Source organism: Anoplophora glabripennis, unplaced genomic scaffold, assembly GCF_000390285.2.
Source record: "Anoplophora glabripennis isolate ALB-LARVAE unplaced genomic scaffold, Agla_2.0 scaffold769, whole genome shotgun sequence".
NCBI classification, from domain to species: domain Eukaryota; kingdom Metazoa; phylum Arthropoda; class Insecta; order Coleoptera; family Cerambycidae; genus Anoplophora; species Anoplophora glabripennis.
Genome location: NW_019416853.1, coordinates 149,531 through 170,030, shown reverse-complemented (window position 1 = coordinate 170,030; position 20,500 = coordinate 149,531). Strand labels below are relative to the sequence as shown.

Genomic DNA, 20,500 nt, shown 5'->3' with positions numbered 1-20,500 from the left:
GAAAATGTAATTTCTAGTTTCGACGTAATGCTAGTGTTACACAGACCGCTATTTAGCTATGTTCGCTAAGTATATTGAAAATAGCTACCATTGTCTTATGATGTATATATAGGTATAAGAATAATGGTATTTTATAGGATTCTGGACAGAAATAGTTCACCGTTTTAGAAATATCGTGTATGTATCGTTCATATGCGTTTACTATTTTTAATATATTACATAGCGAACATAGCGCAGTCTATGGTTTGAACATAAACCAATGGTAGCTATATTTGACATATATAACAACCACTGCCAATACAGATGTGTAGTAATTTTCGTGTTTTTTTAACATACATTGCGAACATAGCGATCTTAGCCAGCCTAGCGCTCTGCGTCACCCTAGAACATATTGCTATTTTGATCGTGCGTTTCTTTAACCGAAATATTTTGTACTGTAGAAAATACCTATATCGTCAATAATTTAGTAAAAAAATGTGGTGTTACAATTTAGATATTGTAAAATATTGAAAAAAACATTATTGCTTCGAGTCTCCACTAGAATCGCTGGAGTTTTAACGTTGTAAAAGAAAATTTGTTGTTTTTGACGTAAATCGCTGTAGTGCTAGGGCCACCGAGAGCGCTATGTTCGTTAAGTTTGTTAAAAAGGGGCCTTGTATAAAATAGTATGTAATATACAAAATAATAAGTACAGAAAATGTATACAATTCAATATTCGTTATTGATGTAAAAATATATGTCACTATTTATATTAAAATAGTGTAGGTACGTATTTTAACAAGCATAGCGAACATAGTTGATATATAGCTCGTTGTGGCCTTAAAATAAAATAATGGTGTATATTTTTAACTTATATAGCGATCATAACAAACACGTATAATATAGAGCTTTGTGTGATCGTATTATTAGCTATTTTTAACACATAGCGAACGTAGCAAATTTAGGTAGCATAGCGCTCTGTATAATAATGGCATAAGATCATGTCATTGCTATGTTGACCATTTCTACCAACTTGTAGTAGGAGTGTTACCAATAGGAAGCACGTATATCCATATATCCTTCATAAATTTTGTAAAACAAAAAAAAAAACAGAAAAACAATGGCGATTGCTAGAATTTTAATTAAAGTGAAATATTGAAAGAAAAGCGCCTTTCCCTCCGTATGCCGCAAGAAACTTGAAACGGAGAATGGTAAAGTAGTTCCTTTAAAGTTTCCAACCAAACAAATATAGCTCGACGCTGCCTTCCTTTTTCTGTTTTCCTCCACTTGTTGGCAGTATTGATAAATTGTCTCCGAGGAGCTCTTGAACGCGTTTTAAATATTTTATTATGACGCGCTGCTCGCTCTAAATTATGCATGTCTTAATTTTCTAAAACGGCCAGGAATTATTTATTTCGTTTAGGAGTCGTTAGTGGGGCTTCGCGGGCTTTTCCCGGCTAGTTTTCAGGAACAGCCGACGTCTGTCTTTGAAGGGGCTCGTGAAAAATGTAGCTCATCTGTTACTTTTGGAAAATTTAGCACCCTCTTCGTAAAAGCAAGATTTTCTTTTAATTATTAAAAAAAAAAGGATTTTCAAATAGTGATTTCTTTGTAGTCACACAATTTTTTGGTTCATCTTGCCACGTACCTATTTATAATTTAGAAACGTTTTTCAATATTTCACGTGAACATTTTTGTATGATAAAAATATTGATTCCTCTAAAGCTCGGGTTACACAGAGCCCTATGTTCGCAATGAACTCTGAGTAAATTATATTTACTAACCAGATGCCTTTTTGAAACTCTTTTGTCTTCGACAAAATTGTCTCAAGCCAGACTGACCAATATTTCGACCAAATGGAACATCATTCCTATTTGCCATGTTTATAACTTGAAAAACTTTTTTAATTTTTCATATGAACAATGAGTGCTTACTATATCAATTTCTTCAGTGTATAGCGGACATAGTTATTATAGCGGCATGTGTGACTTTAGCTTAAAACAGTGGTGACAATTATTTTTAGTATGCGTAGAGTATGGTTCATAACAGATTTGCTCTCAAGTAGTCTTTTATTTTATTTCAAAAGTATATGAATATTAAAATAGAGTACAAAATTTACATATTCTGCAGCATAATGGAGAAGAATATTTGTGATAATTTACGCGTTCTGCTTTAAAGAAAACCTTAGAGTTTAATGCAACTATCATTATTTGAAGCATTTAGAACAGTAATGTCTTTAATAATATTTTTTTTATACTCCGATACTATAATTGGTGTTTTAGACTTTATTATTTGTACTTTAATGAAAATTTCCTTTAAGATACGAGTTTATAACCAATAAAGGAATATCCATTTAACGATCAGTGCATAATATACCATCAAAAGCCACGTTATTTTTTGTTTTAAGTTGAAAAAAATTTATTTAGAAGCTTATGCATAACTTCGCACTCTGACCAACCTTGTCGCAGTTTTCAGCGCAAACGGCCGAAGTTGAGACCCTAATTAAAGTAGGAGTCGCGTTATACGTGTAATTTAGCTCAGTACTTGTCTAGGGGAGGTGGAACAGCAGGTAACCGACTTGATGTTATGTAGGGGGACTCACACATGAATACGGGGGGATATCATTGGGAGGGTAACGACTGTAATGCTGTAGAAGCAGGTAGACTGCGGGTGACACACGGTGCGGGTGCATGCGTCGGCGGGGATATGTTACAGGGGGAATGAACTTGTATCGTATTCGGTGTACAGGGCGTTCGGCGGCAGACCGTCCAGGCTAACGCTCGCAGGAAATTTCCTTATCGATCAGAGGTTGTGTTGTCGTTGAATTGATTACTTTTTGTCGATATAGCCTTAGAATTACTACTGATGGGGGAGGTCAAAGCAAGCTAGATTAAGGAAGAAATCAAACTACGCTTAATTGATTTAATTTCGCAATGATAGATCTTTAATTATTGAGGTTTTGGTACAGGGGACGTACTTTTTTATTTAATTGCATATTTCTGCTATGAAGAAAATAAATATTAAATAACTTTTTGCGCTTAAAGTCGAGGAATTAATTTTATAAATTTAATTAAGCCTCAACAGAAATATCTGAGCAAGTGTATAATATAGATAAAAATAACAAACACTCAATTAAATTTAAATCGATTGAAAGTCAGGTATTTGTTTTATCTACCAAATACAGGATTGCCTTGGTTAAAAGTGACAGAAAAAGTTTTCTAATAATTTCAATGTTGAGCTTTAAGAAGGTATGCAGTTTGAAGCTGATATATCAGTATCAAATATGGTATAATACAAGTTTATGACTATTAAATAGACAAAAATTGGTCGTGTAATGTAACAATTCGAAGTTTGAGAGTTGTTGGGTTCTTTTTTTTTAAAACTACACAGCAAAAAAATTAAGGGAGTAGAAAAATTTCCAAATTTTTTTAGTGATTTTTGAGTCTGTAACTTTGTAAATAATGGTCGTACCCAGGAAAAAAAAAGAATCGTGTTGAAGCTTGAAAATACTAGTTTTGTAATCTTGAGATGAAAAATTTTTTTGATCACTCGGCACAATCGAAAGAAATAGTGCAAGGCAAAAATTTTACAATTTTTTTTTAAAAAGCCCATGAGAAAATTTTTTTCTGGCATGGTCATTTAGGCTGATTCCTCAGCTTCAATTAGTTTTTTAATTTTCTGTACGATTATTTCTCATCGAGATATCGGCTATTGAGTGAAAAGTCACTTTTTTTTTGTTCGCCGATAAGAGGCCTGTAAATTTTGAAATCGCTCGGTCGAACCGTTTTCCTGTCATGAATAGTCAAAATTTTATAAAACATTATTATTTTTCTCATAATTTCCCGTTAAATAACACAGCCACAAAAAAAGTTCTTTTTCTAACCTAAAAAAACGGGTCAACTAAGGTCCCCAAAAACCCCCGTATAACAAATTTGGCGCGAATCTGTTATTTTTTTAAAATTCGTGACGTCTGACCTTAATTGACCCGTTTTTTTTTTTGAAGTTAGAAAAAGAACCATCAATTCTGACAAATGTACATTTTAATAGAGAAAAAAAAAAATTGTATTTTTCCTAGCACTTTTTCGCAAATTTTTGCTATTTTTGACCTGTTTTTTGAGGTTAGGAAATTCCGTGATGTGATCGCTCAATTCTGACACCGGATTCGTGATCAGGAGGCAAAAGTACTACGGATAACATGTCTCTTGAAAAGTACAGACAACTTTTTTTTTGTGGCTGATGATGCTGTGGAATCACGCTAATGACCCTAGCATTGATTAAGCCAGAAAAAATTTTTCTAAGCCCATGGGCAGTTTAAAAAAAAAAAAAAAATTGTAAAATTTTTGCCTCGCATTATTTGTTTTGATTGCGCCGAGAGTGATACTCAAAAAGATTTTTCATCTCAAGATTTCAAAACTAGAATCTTCATGCTTCAAAATGCCTCTTTTTTTTCTCGATACGATCATTATTCACGAAGTTAGTCTTTCAAAAATCATTAACATTTGGAAATTTTTCTGCTCCTTTGATTTTATTTCAGAGTTTAGTATTTGGTGCCTTTTTAAAGGATATAGAAATTTGAATTTTTTTCGCTGGGGTTTGTCTGGTGTTATATTTACAAAACAGATCTTTAAATATTTTATTACGAAAAAAAGCTATATCAACTATAAAACATGTTTTATAACAATCCCACTATATTCTAGACAAAGGACATTTTTTTAAATAAATAAAGGGATAGTTTTACGATCAAAAGAAGTCACACTTTAACCTCTGTGTGTTATATTTGTCATAATACTTCAATTACTTTTTTTACACTTCTTTGAAAGTGCAAGAAAACTTCCTAAAACTTTTTGCCACTTTTTCCTAGATAGAAAGACGAAATAATAAGGGGATATAATGTGATTACCCCTGTACATTAATTAGTATACATTCATCACTATGTATTTATTACATTCCAAATCTATAAAAAAAAAATTCAACTTCGCCTTAATATGAGATACTTCTGTTAGATGCAAGGGGTCGTTTAAAATTTCTTTTTCTTTCCAATGTCGCAGAGATATTCAATTAAATAAAAGAATAAGTAATTAAAAAAAGCCACAAATAAATCGTCATATAAATTAGCAAAACGTTTTGTCGAATTTAACAAAACACTTTTATCCGTGTAACTTTTAGCGTAAACTTTTTAGACAAACGAACGCTTTTATCTCCGATACAATCGAATTAGCCTGGACGTTCCTGAGCGGGGCGCCCCGTCGAAGGCGCCCTAAAGGACTAAAAACCCACCTGCAGGTCCTGTTTGGCTGCTTCCGCTCCTGCTCGTGTGTTAAAAGTCACGAATCCCACTGGCTGGAAAACCACAAAAATTCGATGAAACACAACGCTCCTTTTCCTCTCTCTAAACGAATTTAAATGCGTTTCGCGCCGTGGGTCATTTCAACCGAATAATTTATTTATGAGAGAACGAGGAAGTTATTATTTCTGTATGTTTTACGAGCCTTAAAATGGTACGCGAGATGTTGGGAGTGATAACGAGACGAAAGTCACTTTTTTTTAGTTTAAATACGGTATTAAAGATACCAGATTTAATCTACGAAAGTATTAACGATTGTTTTATGCATATGAAGTGTAAGGAAAAATTTGATTGTCTTTTACGATTGCCTGAAATAAATTATAACGAAATATATTCATTTTTTATTACTATCTTCACGTTATACTTATACAGGGTGCTTCTGAAATAAGTGCGTTCCTTTAAAGTGGTTATAGAATGAATTATTTTAAGGAAAAAGTATCATATGCATGGGTGTTGAAATACCTCTGAAGATGTGTGGTGTAGAGTGATATGAAACTCTGACCACTGACTTATCTAAATAGAAGTAAAATCCTGCTAAGTTGACTTAAAAATATGTCAACCAGTAGCGGAAATATAAGGGGTCAGTACCACAAGAAGCCCCAGAATTTCAACACCAATGAGTATTCTGTAAATTCGATTAGTGCGATTTATTATAAATTGAAATTTTAAAGGAAAAAATGAGTTTTTTTACATTAAAGTGAGCTTACATTTTTATGAATTCAACACACAGCATCTCAAAACTGAAGCGAATTACGAGTCACTTTTATATGAAACTGTTTCGATAATATTGGCTGTATTTTTTGTAGCACCCTATCCTCCTTAAAATGGTTTGTTTATAATACCCCTTTGAAGAAACGNTAATTGGGAAAAGTATGAAGATCCTAGGTATTATTCAAGTGTCTGAAAAAAATTGACAAATAAACTAGCATTTTTTGCAATTTTTTAAATGATTTTTCCGATTTTTGCAATAACAGTAAATATTTTTTCGAATTGCAACTAACTCTATCTTGATCTAAATTTAATTACAAAACATTTTTCCTCTTCCATTTTTGTCTAAAATGAATAGTTGCTAAGTTGTCGACGAGAAATCCAAGAAGAATTGAATTTTTTTTCTATTTTTTTATACTCTTTTGCAATAACAATTAAGCCCACGTTTTTTTTTATTTGCATAGATAAATTATCATTTCTGTTGTTATTTAGAAGCCGTTAAAGCAAAAATCTCCGATCATATGCGTTTTACCCAAGTATACCCTTTTTAAAACTCGATGCCGCCTGCCGCATACATGTGGAACCGCCATTGTATTAGTCACATTCCGCATTCACCGAGTAGACTACGAGGAGTGAAGCCTTAAGGTGGTGGGACGGGTGGAGGATGGGGGGGGGCGGTGCGGTAAGGGGCAGCTACCACCCCCCCGTTCCCCGGGGGGTGGATTGTGTACTTACGTCCGGTGAGGGGGTGCATCAAAGTTGGGTGCGTGTTGGCGGCGTTAGCAGCTTGCTGTTTGGGCTTGCTAACCTTGGTGTTACTTTTAGCAAACTCCAGTCGGATCGTCTGAGGCATGTCGGGGTCAAACCTTACGCCCTGCTGCAAAATTGCCCACAAAAAGAGTGACTGTGATGTTCAAAATGCGTCTTATATGAACAGGTGGTCATGGTTAGGTATACTCGCAGGTACTGAGCTAAATTCTGTAACGGTCCCGAAAGTGGAGCCAAATTGCATGAACAACAAAGTTGGGAGTGCTGTTAAAAATACTGTAAGCAAGGTTTTCACTGATTTGCGAAAGTATAACTGAAATATATGTCGGATATGTCATATGTCTTTCTCATTGGCCGAGTCCTTCAGACTTTCTTTCCCGAGACTTTCTTTCCCGAGTTTTAAGATGGCAAGCTTGGGTTTGGAGGGACTTACGGGTCACTCAACGTAGTCGGGGTCAAAGGATAGATAGCATTTACCTTATAATTACTTTATAAGGGAATCCCTAAGAGATAACACATTTGATTGGTTCATTTAAGAATAATTTTGACCTAACGAGTGAAGAGAAGCATAGAGAGATGTACTGAGGGCAGTTCTATTTGAGCATTGAAAACGTGAGTACACTGCTATTCTGTTGACCGTGGATTAGTTATCGGGCCTCTGGTTGTTGTCATAAAACACCTCGAGTACTTTATTTGTAACGTTTTATTTTAAATCATTGTACGATATTACTTATTATTTCGTGAAGATGAGTGACACGAGTAGTGATGTTAACGCCCAAGTTAGCCCTACGACTCCGTCATATACATAATTTTACAATATTTTTGTATATGAAACATTTATTGATGTAAGTGTAGGACATTTGATAACTGTTTCAAATTTGGTACACGTGACAAGGGCGCTAGAAGCTATAAAAATAATTTTGAAACATTTCTTTAACTGCATTAGTGACGTAAGAAGGGATATCTGACACTCTTTTTTGAAAATATTTTTCCCCGCCTATGAATTTCGCAAGGAAAACAATGATCTGTTGATTCTACACAGAAAATACCTCTAGTCAGTTTTTCTTAAAATTGTTAAATTGTAGGTAAAGAAAGACGATTCAATTTGCTTCTCTAAAATAAAAAATAATAAAAAATATGGAACTTTATGATTTTAAGAACTATGCTTATCAGAATTTGTTTTGTCCTTTTAAGATCTATTCAAAACGATTGGGAAAATATTTTTTGAGATTTTCGCAGTTTCTTCATCAAAATAGACTATGTACAGTGTGATTCACTATATTTTGACCCCCCATTAACTTTTTTGTTTTTAGAGTTATAAAAAAATGTGAAATACAACGATTTTTTATGAAGTTTTTGAAAATGATAGTAGTAAAACAAATGAAGCCTACTCTCTTTATCCAGTATTCTTAAGAAAAACTGACAAGCCATTTGTTTTCCTGAAAAAATGTTTAATCATTTCTATTACTTTTCACGCCTTTATAACGTTTGTCAAATTTGAATCAGGTACCTTACGTTGGTTCTAAGGTATTAATGAAAAGCCAGTTAAAAACTAAGCAACTTTTAAACGAAGTATTTTTGACCCAAAATAAGTTACATTCAAGCAAATGAATTTACTAGAGCAATATGTGGTTGCTATATCACCACAGTTTTCTAGGAAACCCTGTAGAAATAAAGTGATAAAGTATATTTTACTATATTAGCTATAAAATGTAATGTTTCATAATATAGTATTAGCCAAAAGCACATTTTTACGTAGAAAGTAAATGCACCTTCGAATTAAATTAAGATAAAAAATTAGTTTTGTAAACCAAAAGGTCTATAGTCTATTTTCTTAAAGCCTTTGTCTAAGGTATCTGTCCATGCATTTTTTTTAATAATAGTTTCTCTTGACCGATATTTTTTTTTCTTTTAATTACTTGTAGAAAAAAATTGTAATCAAGGTAGGCCAAGATATTTAATTTTAACAAACAACCGAATTACAAAATTTTATATTGTTGTTTGAAATTAATTGCTTTAATTAAATCAAGTAGGTATGTCGTAAAAAAAATTCGGTTAGCTTTCATCTTCGTATGTTTGTAACATAAAAATGTTTTAAAAAGTGCTTCATATAATGCTAATTTTTAACATCACAAAAAGGACTGTTTAATGAATTATATACAGTTGTACAAAGTATGTTTATATTATGTCATATTATATTACATTTTTCAGCATTGTGTAAAAAGCTTTTTCATGTCATATGGCACACACCGAAACAAGAATTAATTTGAAATATATTGAAACATTTTTCAAATGTTAATCCAATGAATTGTTTTGTTTTCCTCTACCAAATGTCAGGTTTGTTTCCTCGAAGGTACATATAAAAAAATTTCCATTCCTAAATCCCTTAATAAACGCAGACAACATCGCCCTTCGTCTGAGCCATATGACTGTTATAGATCCCTTCGTCGAACACCATACGGAAGGATCGCCCCGATCTTATCTGGGCTCAGGTAAGGGCACGTGCTGCACAACACATGGCTTTGTGGAATGAAAAAGTAAGAGTGGCGAAGGGAATGAAAGAGAATGTACGGAACTAGCTAGTCGAGAGGGGTGCCTTCGAGTTACTATTAAAACTGTTTTTGACGCAAGAAAATGTAATTTCTAGTTTCGACGTAATGCTAGTGTTACACAGACCGCTATTTAGCTATGTTCGCTAAGTATATTGAAAATAGCTACCATTGTCTTATGATGTATATATAGGTATAAGAATAATGGTATTTTATAGGATTCTGGACAGAAATAGTTTACCGTTTTAGAAATATCGTGTATGTATCGTTCATATGCGTTTACTATTTTTAATATATTACATAGCGAAAATAGCGCAGTCTATGGTTTGAACATAAACCAATGGTAGCTATATTTGACATATATAACAACCACTGCCAATACAGATGTGTAGTAATTTTCGTGTTTTTTTAACATACATTGCGAACATAGCGATCTTAGCCAGCCTAGCGCTCTGCGTCACCCTAGAACATATTGCTATTTTGATCGTGCGTTTCTTTAACCGAAATATTTTGTACTGTAGAAAATACCTATATCGTTCAATAATTTAGTAAAAAAAATGTGGTGTTACAATTTAGATATTGTAAAATATTGAAAAAAACATTATTGCTTCGAGTCTCCACTAGAATCGCTGGAGTTTTAACGTTGTAAAAGAAAATTTGTTGTTTTTGACGTAAATCGCTGTAGTGCTAGGGCCACCGAGAGCGCTATGTTCGTTAAGTTTGTTAAAAAGGGGCCTTGTATAAAATAGTATGTAATATACAAAATAATAAGTACAGAAAATGTATACAATTCAATATTCGTTATTGATGTAAAAATATATGTCACTATTTATATTAAAATAGTGTAGGTACGTATTTTAACAAGCATAGCGAACATAGTTGATATATAGCTCGTTGTGGCCTTAAAATAAAATAATGGTGTATATTTTTAACTTATATAGCGATCATAACAAACACGTATAATATAGAGCTTTGTGTGATCGTATTATTAGCTATTTTTAACACATAGCGAACGTAGCAAATTTAGGTAGCATAGCGCTCTGTATAATAATGGCATAAGATCATGTCATTGCTATGTTCACTATTTCTACCAACTTGTAGTAGGAGTGTTACCAATAGGAAGTACGTATATCCATATACCCTTCATAAATTTTGTAAAACAAAAAAAAAAACAGAAAAACAATGGCAATTGCTAGAATTTTAATTAAAGTGAAATATTGAAAGAAAAGCGCCTTTCCCTCCGTATGCTGCAAGAAACTTGAAACGGAGAATGGTAAAGTAGTTCCTTTAAAGTTTCCAACCAAACAAATATAGCTCGACGCTGCCTTCCTTTTTCTGTTTTCCTCCACTTGTTGGCAGTATTGATAAATTGTCTCCGAGGAGCTCTTGAACGCGTTTTAAATATTTTATTATGACGCGCTGCTCGCTCTAAATTATGCATGTCTTAATTTTCTAAAACGGCCAGGAATTATTTATTTCGTTTAGGAGTCGTTAGTGGGGCTTCGCGGGCTTTTCCCGGCTAGTTTTCAGGAACAGCCGACGTCTGTCTTTGAAGGGGCTCGTGAAAAATGTAGCTCATCTGTTACTTTTGGAAAATTTAGCACCCTCTTCGTAAAAGCAAGATTTTCTTTTAATTATTAAAAAAAAAAGGATTTTCAAATAGTGATTTCTTTGTAGTCACACAATTTTTTGGTTCATCTTGCCACGTACCTATTTATAATTTAGAAACGTTTTTCAATATTTCACGTGAACATTTTTGTATGATAAAAATATTGATTCCTCTAAAGCTCGGGTTACACAGAGCCCTATGTTCGCAATGAACTCTGAGTAAATTATATTTACTAACCAGATGCCTTTTTGAAACTCTTTTGTCTTCGACAAAATTGTCTCAAGCCAGACTGACCAATATTTCGACCAAATGGAACATCATTCCTATTTGCCATGTTTATAACTTGAAAAACTTTTTTAATTTTTCATATGAACAATGAGTGCTTACTATATCAATTTCTTCAGTGTATAGCGGACATAGTTATTATAGCGGCATGTGTGACTTTAGCTTAAAACAGTGGTGACAATTATTTTTAGTATGCGTAGAGTATGGTTCATAACAGATTTGCTCTCAAGTAGTCTTTTATTTTATTTCAAAAGTATATGAATATTAAAATAGAGTACAAAATTTACATATTCTGCAGCATAATGGAGAAGAATATTTGTGATAATTTACGCGTTCTGCTTTAAAGAAAACCTTAGAGTTTAATGCAACTATCATTATTTGAAGCATTTAGAACAGTAATGTCTTTAATAATATTTTTTTTATACTCCGATACTATAATTGGTGTTTTAGACTTTATTATTTGTACTTTAATGAAAATTTCCTTTAAGATACGAGTTTATAACCAATAAAGGAATATCCATTTAACGATCAGTGCATAATATACCATCAAAAGCCACGTTATTTTTTGTTTTAAGTTGAAAAAAATTTATTTAGAAGCTTATGCATAACTTCGCACTCTGACCAACCTTGTCGCAGTTTTCAGCGCAAACGGCCGAAGTTGAGACCCTAATTAAAGTAGGAGTCGCGTTATACGTGTAATTTAGCTCAGTACTTGTCTAGGGGAGGTGGAACAGCAGGTAACCGACTTGATGTTATGTAGGGGGACTCACACATGAATACGGGGGGATATCATTGGGAGGGTAACGACTGTAATGCTGTAGAAGCAGGTAGACTGCGGGTGACACACGGTGCGGGTGCATGCGTCGGCGGGGATATGTTACAGGGGGAATGAACTTGTATCGTATTCGGTGTACAGGGCGTTCGGCGGCAGACCGTCCAGGCTAACAATCGCAGGAAATTTCCTTATCGATCAGAGGTTGTGTTGTCGTTGAATTGATTACTTTTTGTCGATATAGCCTTAGAATTACTACTGATGGGGGAGGTCAAAGCAAGCTAGATTAAGGAAGAAATCAAACTACGCTTAATTGATTTAATTTCGCAATGATAGATCTTTAATTATTGAGGTTTTGGTACAGGGGACGTACTTTTTTATTTAATTGCATATTTCTGCTATGAAGAAAATAAATATTAAATAACTTTTTGCGCTTAAAGTCGAGGAATTAATTTTATAAATTTAATTAAGCCTCAACAGAAATATCTGAGCAAGTGTATAATATAGATAAAAATAACAAACACTCAATTAAATTTAAATCGATTGAAAGTCAGGTATTTGTTTTATCTACCAAATACAGGATTGCCTTGGTTAAAAGTGACAGAAAAAGTTTTCTAATAATTTCAATGTTGAGCTTTAAGAAGGTATGCAGTTTGAAGCTGATATATCAGTATCAAATATGGTATAATACAAGTTTATGACTATTAAATAGACAAAAATTGGTCGTGTAATGTAACAATTCGAAGTTTGAGAGTTGTTGGGTTCTTTTTTTTTAAAACTACACAGCAAAAAAATTAAGGGAGTAGAAAAATTTCCAAATTTTTTTAGTGATTTTTGAGTCTGTAACTTTGTAAATAATGGTCGTACCCAGGAAAAAAAAAGAATCGTGTTGAAGCTTGAAAATACTAGTTTTGTAATCTTGAGATGAAAAATTTTTTTGATCACTCGGCACAATCGAAAGAAATAGTGCAAGGCAAAAATTTTACAATTTTTTTTTAAAAAGCCCATGAGAAAATTTTTTTCTGGCATGGTCATTTAGGCTGATTCCTCAGCTTCAATTAGTTTTTTAATTTTCTGTACGATTATTTCTCATCGAGATATCGGCTATTGAGTGAAAAGTCACTTTTTTTTTGTTCGCCGATAAGAGGCCTGTAAATTTTGAAATCGCTCGGTCGAACCGTTTTCCTGTCATGAATAGTCAAAATTTTATAAAACATTATTATTTTTCTCATAATTTCCCGTTAAATAACACAGCCACAAAAAAAGTTCTTTTTCTAACCTAAAAAAACGGGTCAACTAAGGTCCCCAAAAACCCCCGTATAACAAATTTGGCGCGAATCTGTTATTTTTTTAAAATTCGTGACGTCTGACCTTAATTGACCCGTTTTTTTTTTTGAAGTTAGAAAAAGAACCATCAATTCTGACAAATGTACATTTTAATAGAGAAAAAAAAAATTGTATTTTTCCTAGCACTTTTTCGCAAATTTTTGCTATTTTTGACCTGTTTTTTGAGGTTAGGAAATTCCGTGATGTGATCGCTCAATTCTGACACCGGATTCGTGATCAGGAGGCAAAAGTACTACGGATAACATGTCTCTTGAAAAGTACAGACAACTTTTTTTTTGTGGCTGATGATGCTGTGGAATCACGCTAATGACCCTAGCATTGATTAAGCCAGAAAAAATTTTTCTAAGCCCATGGGCAGTTTAAAAAAAAAAAAAAATTGTAAAATTTTTGCCTCGCATTATTTGTTTTGATTGCGCCGAGAGTGATACTCAAAAAGATTTTTCATCTCAAGATTTCAAAACTAGAATCTTCATGCTTCAAAATGCCTCTTTTTTTTCTCGATACGATCATTATTCACGAAGTTAGTCTTTCAAAAATCATTAACATTTGGAAATTTTTCTGCTCCTTTGATTTTATTTCAGAGTTTAGTATTTGGTGCCTTTTTAAAGGATATAGAAATTTGAATTTTTTTCGCTGGGGTTTGTCTGGTGTTATATTTACAAAACAGATCTTTAAATATTTTATTACGAAAAAAAGCTATATCAACTATAAAACATGTTTTATAACAATCCCACTATATTCTAGACAAAGGACATTTTTTTAAATAAATAAAGGGATAGTTTTACGATCAAAAGAAGTCACACTTTAACCTCTGTGTGTTATATTTGTCATAATACTTCAATTACTTTTTTTACACTTCTTTGAAAGTGCAAGAAAACTTCCTAAAACTTTTTGCCACTTTTTCCTAGATAGAAAGACGAAATAATAAGGGGATATAATGTGATTACCCCTGTACATTAATTAGTATACATTCATCACTATGTATTTATTACATTCCAAATCTATATAAAAAAAATTAAACTTCGCCTTAATATGAGATACTTCTGTTAGATGCAAGGGGTCGTTTAAAATTTCTTTTTCTTTCCAATGTCGCAGAGATATTCAATTAAATAAAAGAATAAGTAATTAAAAAAAGCCACAAATAAATCGTCATATAAATTAGCAAAACGTTTTGTCGAATTTAACAAAACACTTTTATCCGTGTAACTTTTAGCGTAAACTTTTTAGACAAACGAACGCTTTTATCTCCGATACAATCGAATTAGCCTGGACGTTCCTGAGCCGGGCGCCCCGTCGAAGGCGCCCTAAAGGANAATCGAATGAATCATGATTTTTTCGATTTTTACAATAATAATCATGATTCATTCGATTTGTAACTAGTCATATTTTGTAAAAAATTTAAATACAAACATTTTTTTCCTCTTCCATTTCGCCTAAAATTAACTCTTGAAAAGATACATAATTAAATGGGATGAAAAATATGACATTTTTCGAATTTTTTTATCATATTGTGCCGCCAAAAGTTAAGCCCACGTTTTTTTTATGCGCATAGAAAAATTTTCATTTCTAGTGATATTTGAAAGCCAAAAAGCCAAAAATCTCCGTGGATATACGATTTACCCAAATATGGACTTTTTGAAATAGATGCTGTCTGGACTATATGGTTTAGAGGGATTTGCCATAGTTATTATAAGTTTAACTTCACAAATTTCCAGTATATAATATAAGGTATCGTACTGCTTATTGACACCATTCCTCACATTTAATAACCAAAGCAGGTCAACTGCACTGTCGAAACGCGTATATGTCGCTCTTCGCGCTTGCCATTTACTTACCGATGACGTCAACGTATCGACATCTCAGTCCATGTCGTTTGCGCGTGAAGCGAACCGATTAAAACTTTAATATCTAATAACTTTTTAAAAATAAATTAATATAACAAAACCTTTACACATTATTTGTAGTATTCAGTGTAGATACAAAAACTATTAAAATATTTTGTTCTGCAAGAGGCCTATTTCAACACCAATGAGTATTCTGTAAATTCGATTAGTGCGTTTTATTATAAATTGAAGTGATAATATTGCCTGTATTTTTGTAGCACCCTATCCTCCTTAAAATGGTTTGTTTAATGACCCTTTGAAGAAACACCCTGTATAGTGCTTACATCGTTGTAAATTACTATTTTGCAACTCTACCTATGTAGATTTTTGAAATAACAGAAAATATAGTTACTAACTGCATAAATATTATACCATTTTACGCTCGTATCATTTAAATTACAGAAACATGATAAAAATACATATTTTAATTGACACTTACCGATGCTGTTTTACCATTTTTACTTGTTACTTTAAGTAATGATCCCTCGTAACCCTGAAACAAAACAAGTACGTGCTTCAATTCCCTTTTATTCCTTAATCAGTTGTGGATTTTCAAGTTCCCAGACTACTTGATAATAAAAGGGAAGCCCTAAAAGTCCCGAGAACAGATTGTGAATATTTTATGGCTTACAATATATTGGATTTAGTTTATTTAGGACGAAATACGTTGCCAAAACTACACATTTTTAATCTTTCTTTAAAGGTGCTTCTACTGTGTTATCTTTAATCTGAATTATTTTTACAAGGTTTAGCACTTATACTTATTTGGTATTAAAGTAATATCTAAAAATAAAAAATGTATCCTATTTCTTTTAAAATTATGCAACTAATTAGTTGTAATATGAAACTTTCAAAACGATTAGTGAATTTTTTACATTAAATTATTATATTTTCAATGACAAGGAAATGATTTTTTGCAATTATAAAGTAATTTTGTTCGTATAAATATTATCAAGTTTGATTTTTACTAATTTGTCAGCAGGGGGGAAACAAAGCACATTTATTTTTAAATGTGTGCTTTTAAGGGTCTCGTATAAATATTGCACAGTCTTCCGGGAACAGTTTGCTCGTATGAACGGAAACCTTTACAAAAAAATGTGTTTAAAACGTGAAAAAATTGAAATGTCAACAGTTTTTATTGTTCCGGCTCTATGCTCGGATGAACTTACCTCATAAGCTCTAAATAATAAATACAATTCCCGAGGCTTAGCGTCCATTGGCAGTCCGCTTACGAATAACGTCCGCACCTACAACAAAAATGTACCAATTAGATCGATTATATTTTCAGAAAAATATAAAAGAGAAATTATAGATTAAGTCAGAGTATCTACAGTCGGTATGATATTTGTTGAGATAGAATTCTAAGGAGACCCCTGCGTCAGTTTCTTGGAATTAACTGCATTCGACACCCGAGGTAGAAAGACATTGGCGGAAATTTCTTGGAATTCTATTTAAAAAAATATTGTAATTGTACCAATATCTCTAAAAATGGCTGACGGGGTTTCTTGATGCTTCACTGTATATAAATTGGCGTAGAATATGCTTAAAATGAAGCAGAAGAATAGGGGTTTCTTTGCCGTGTCCAGAGCGCATTTGTGGGCGGTGCAATCTCAGATGCAAACTTATTTGTGTCTGTACTATAATTAATTATAGTCCTAGTACTATAATAATAGTTATTTATTATATAAGTGTTTTAAGTAGCATTTTATGCAAAAATATTTAAACGCGAAAATGTAGTTCGAAAGTTTAATATTCTTAGTGGATAAGAGTTAATTAAAACACTAATGCAATACAATATTTTATCCACAATCATATTTGTGAAGTCAGAATTATTGGAATTTAATAAAAAAATATACGCACGACTTGATATTTCTTACTAGTACTCAATGAAACGTGGTAGGTTTTGTTATACCTACTAGTTGCTATGGTACGTTGTTTATTATCAATTATTTAATAAACAGTTCTATTCGAATTTGGTAAAATTGCAAGAACGTACCTAATTGTATTCCTGTGGCTGTTTTTGAAGAAGTTCAAGACGCAATTTTCCATTTATTGCCAGCGAAATCCAGGGAACATTACGAAAAAGTGTTTGCCGAATTTAACGAATGAAGAGACAATAAATGAAGAAGTCATGCCATCGTATTTTTTAAATTTGAAGAAAAAATATGCAATTTCTTCTATGTGGTCGAAGAATTTGATGTTGAAGGCTACTATAAAGGTCTACAAAAATATAGATATAACAAGCTTACTGCTTATTTGAAGAGTGAATCGAGAAGATACAAAGCAAAAGAAGCTGCAGTATTGGAAAGAGCACATATTGAAGGATATTTGACTGGGGCTTCCGATAAAGAATATTTAATGATTATGGTAATATCTCTTTACCTTTTACATGTTGTTAGGTAGGTATATAATGAACTTTGGATTATTTTAGGTTGCACTAATAATGGGGGTTTCTGGTGCCTGTCGATGCTGCGAGTTGACAAATTTGAAAATTAGTGTACAGGACGTTGACAGTGACTTACTTGTTTCAATACCTGACACCAAGAAGGGCATTTCAAGAAAATTTACAATTATAGAAGAAGGATTTTGCGTGAATGCTGTTGAAATATGCAGAAAATATATTTCTCTGCGCCCAATTCGCCTAACACGAGTCAGATTCTTTTTGAGATACATAAATGAAAAATGTACTTTCAGCCTGTTGGAATCAACACATTGGCGAAGATACCAATAGTTGGTTCATTCCTGAATATCGCATAAAGGTGCTGATCTTACAACCATCAAACGGCATATGTGTGGATAAAAGTCCGATTATAAGGTGATTGTGGATGAACAAAATTATGGTACTAAAATATAGCATTATAATGCACCTATTGTGATAAATTTATTTTTCAATGTTTTGAATCTAAAAAAAAATATTTTATCAAGAGTATTCTTAGAAAAACACAAATTCTGTATCGCTCGTTGTGTTACTTTTTTAATAATAATTTTAATCCCTTTGTGTTATGGAACAGCGACTTCCAAGACAGATAGTTATTAGCCGTTATTTGGCGTAACTAGCCTTCTGGTCCCAGTGGGAAGTGCGGCAAATTATTTTTCATTAGACCATCCCCGAGGTGGTTCATACTTCTCGCTGTAACGTCCTTGCCCGCTCTCCTCTCATAGATTTATAGAAGTTAATTTCCACTCTCGTAAGACGATATTATTAAATTGTTCAATTTTAAACAATGTGGTACCTTCCGATATTACGCAGTACCTTTAAAACTGTGACATTTTTTTGCGCAAGTGTTAGTCCTTGTAGGAAACGATTTTAGTTTATTATTTTGATTGCCGGCCGGTGATTTATTTGTTTGTTTTTGACTATGGCGAAGTAAATACGAGTTTTAAGGCTGCTTATTTATAATTAGTTGGGAAAAAATTGAATAGGTCGTCTCGCATCAGTGGATGCTCGGTAAAATAAACTATTTATATACCAAAGCGCGATCCGCTGGTTGATTTCAATGGAGTGCTAATCGAATTTATATATAACATAAAAAAGCCAGCCTGGAATATGTTGTTGCTTCATTTCTGAGAAATTTATTTTTGTGGGTTCTTTTTCCTTTACATCATATCTAGGTATCAGAGAACAGGGATAGTTATCTAAACAACTTGGTAGTTGCAAGTGATTTAGACGTATTTACTGTTGATGAAAAAGATGAAAGGCCATCTATGTGAAATAGACAGAGGCGTATTTGAAAATTTTATAATTTTGGAAATTATTTTCAATAAAATTCAGTAATCTGTATATTTACATATGTTTAAATATGTTTATATATGTTGTGGTTTGCCTTGTGTACACATCAGGATTGCAACGTCCTATACAGTCCAAGTTCTAAATATGTTTTTCTGAATAAATAATAAATATTTATTGATTCATCCTGCCGCTGTCGCTCGGTCGCGTCGGGCGGAAGATTATCGCTGAACCAATATTTCACCGCGATTATTTTCCCAAGGCTAGACCGACCACGACCGCTGAAAAACCTCGCGCCAAGGTGAGGCAGAAACTAATTTCCATCTTTTTATTTGCCTTTAATACAATATCATCTTGCGAAATGAGATTTCCGATAATTAAATTAGCGCGGGTCCCTCCGAACAATGAGGAGCAGGGTCAGACGCGAAACGCTGCCCCGCCGAGGAAGCGCTGCAGGCCCTTAACCAGTGGCGTCCAGTGACTTTTCGCAACTGGGGGGCAACCTAGCTCCTATTGATTTTTAGAACGGTTTTCAGAAAAATTATGTTTTTTTTCTGTAATCTATATTTATTATTTGTAAGAAGAGCAAATCTTAAAGTGGAATTAAACGAAAAACAAAAATAATTTTTCAAAGAAAAATAATAATCTTATAATCATCGCACTTCATTTGCTATTTTTGTTTAAAATATACAAACCGTTAGCCTAAACCTCGAATTCTCAAGAGTTATTATGACTATCAGGGTGAAGGTGATCTTAAATGTGTATACAGGTTAACAGCAACTATAACTCTCGATGTAAATGAGAAAAAGTAACTTCTCAAAATTACACATATTTACGATATTAATTTTTTTAAATCCCTCCTTTTATATGTACATGACAACAGCTGTGCGCTTGAAAGGTAATAATTTATCCAGCGCACCAACGAGTTTGTGAGTACGCCAAATCATGCATAGGGATTTTATACAAAATAAAACACATTTTTTAGTTTCATACTGCATGTTAAATTTTAATTCACTGTGACGAATTCTAATTTAAAAAATAGTAACTGGTTTTATAAGCAAAATAAAATGGTGCAGTAGTTTTAACTCTAATTTTAACTTCTTAATAAAGAAAATTCTTAATGATTCAAAAATTTAATTTCAGCAAATTAAATAGTGGCACAAGGTTTAAAATTGCAATGTTTGAAAAGTAAATACATATATAGAATTATTCATAAAAGCAAATTTAACAAAACAAGCCATCGTGCACTCAACAAAAGTAAGCACAAAAATAAAATCCTTGGTGTTCTGTTTATTCATTGTTACCATTTAAATTTACTCAAATAAAATAATAACTAAGAAAAAAGCGTTTGTAAAACATGCGTTTGCTGTTATCCTAACCCCATATTTTAAGAATTATTTTCAGGTACTTATAAATAAAAGTAAACAATTTTATATGTAGGACTAAGCAAGTAAATGTTATAAGAATATTTACATGTAGAGTTATATATAAAAAAGTTAGTATTTTCGCAAATTTCAGTACCTAAAACC

General features: G+C 32.7%; 1 protein-coding gene across 1 annotated transcript in view; it reads right to left on the bottom strand.

The window, feature by feature from the left end:
* The window catches only part of LOC108913322 (U1 small nuclear ribonucleoprotein A), a 55,524-nt gene that overhangs the window by 25,739 nt on the left and 9,285 nt on the right, over positions 1–20,500 (bottom strand). Inside the window, exons 2-4 of the mRNA XM_018718855.2 lie at positions 16,414–16,491; positions 15,684–15,737; positions 6,767–6,908 (exon numbers count right to left, since the gene is read on the bottom strand). Coding sequence (XP_018574371.1) covers positions 6,767–6,908; positions 15,684–15,737; positions 16,414–16,491 — 274 coding nt within the window. The remainder of the gene's footprint in view (positions 1–6,766; positions 6,909–15,683; positions 15,738–16,413; positions 16,492–20,500) is intronic.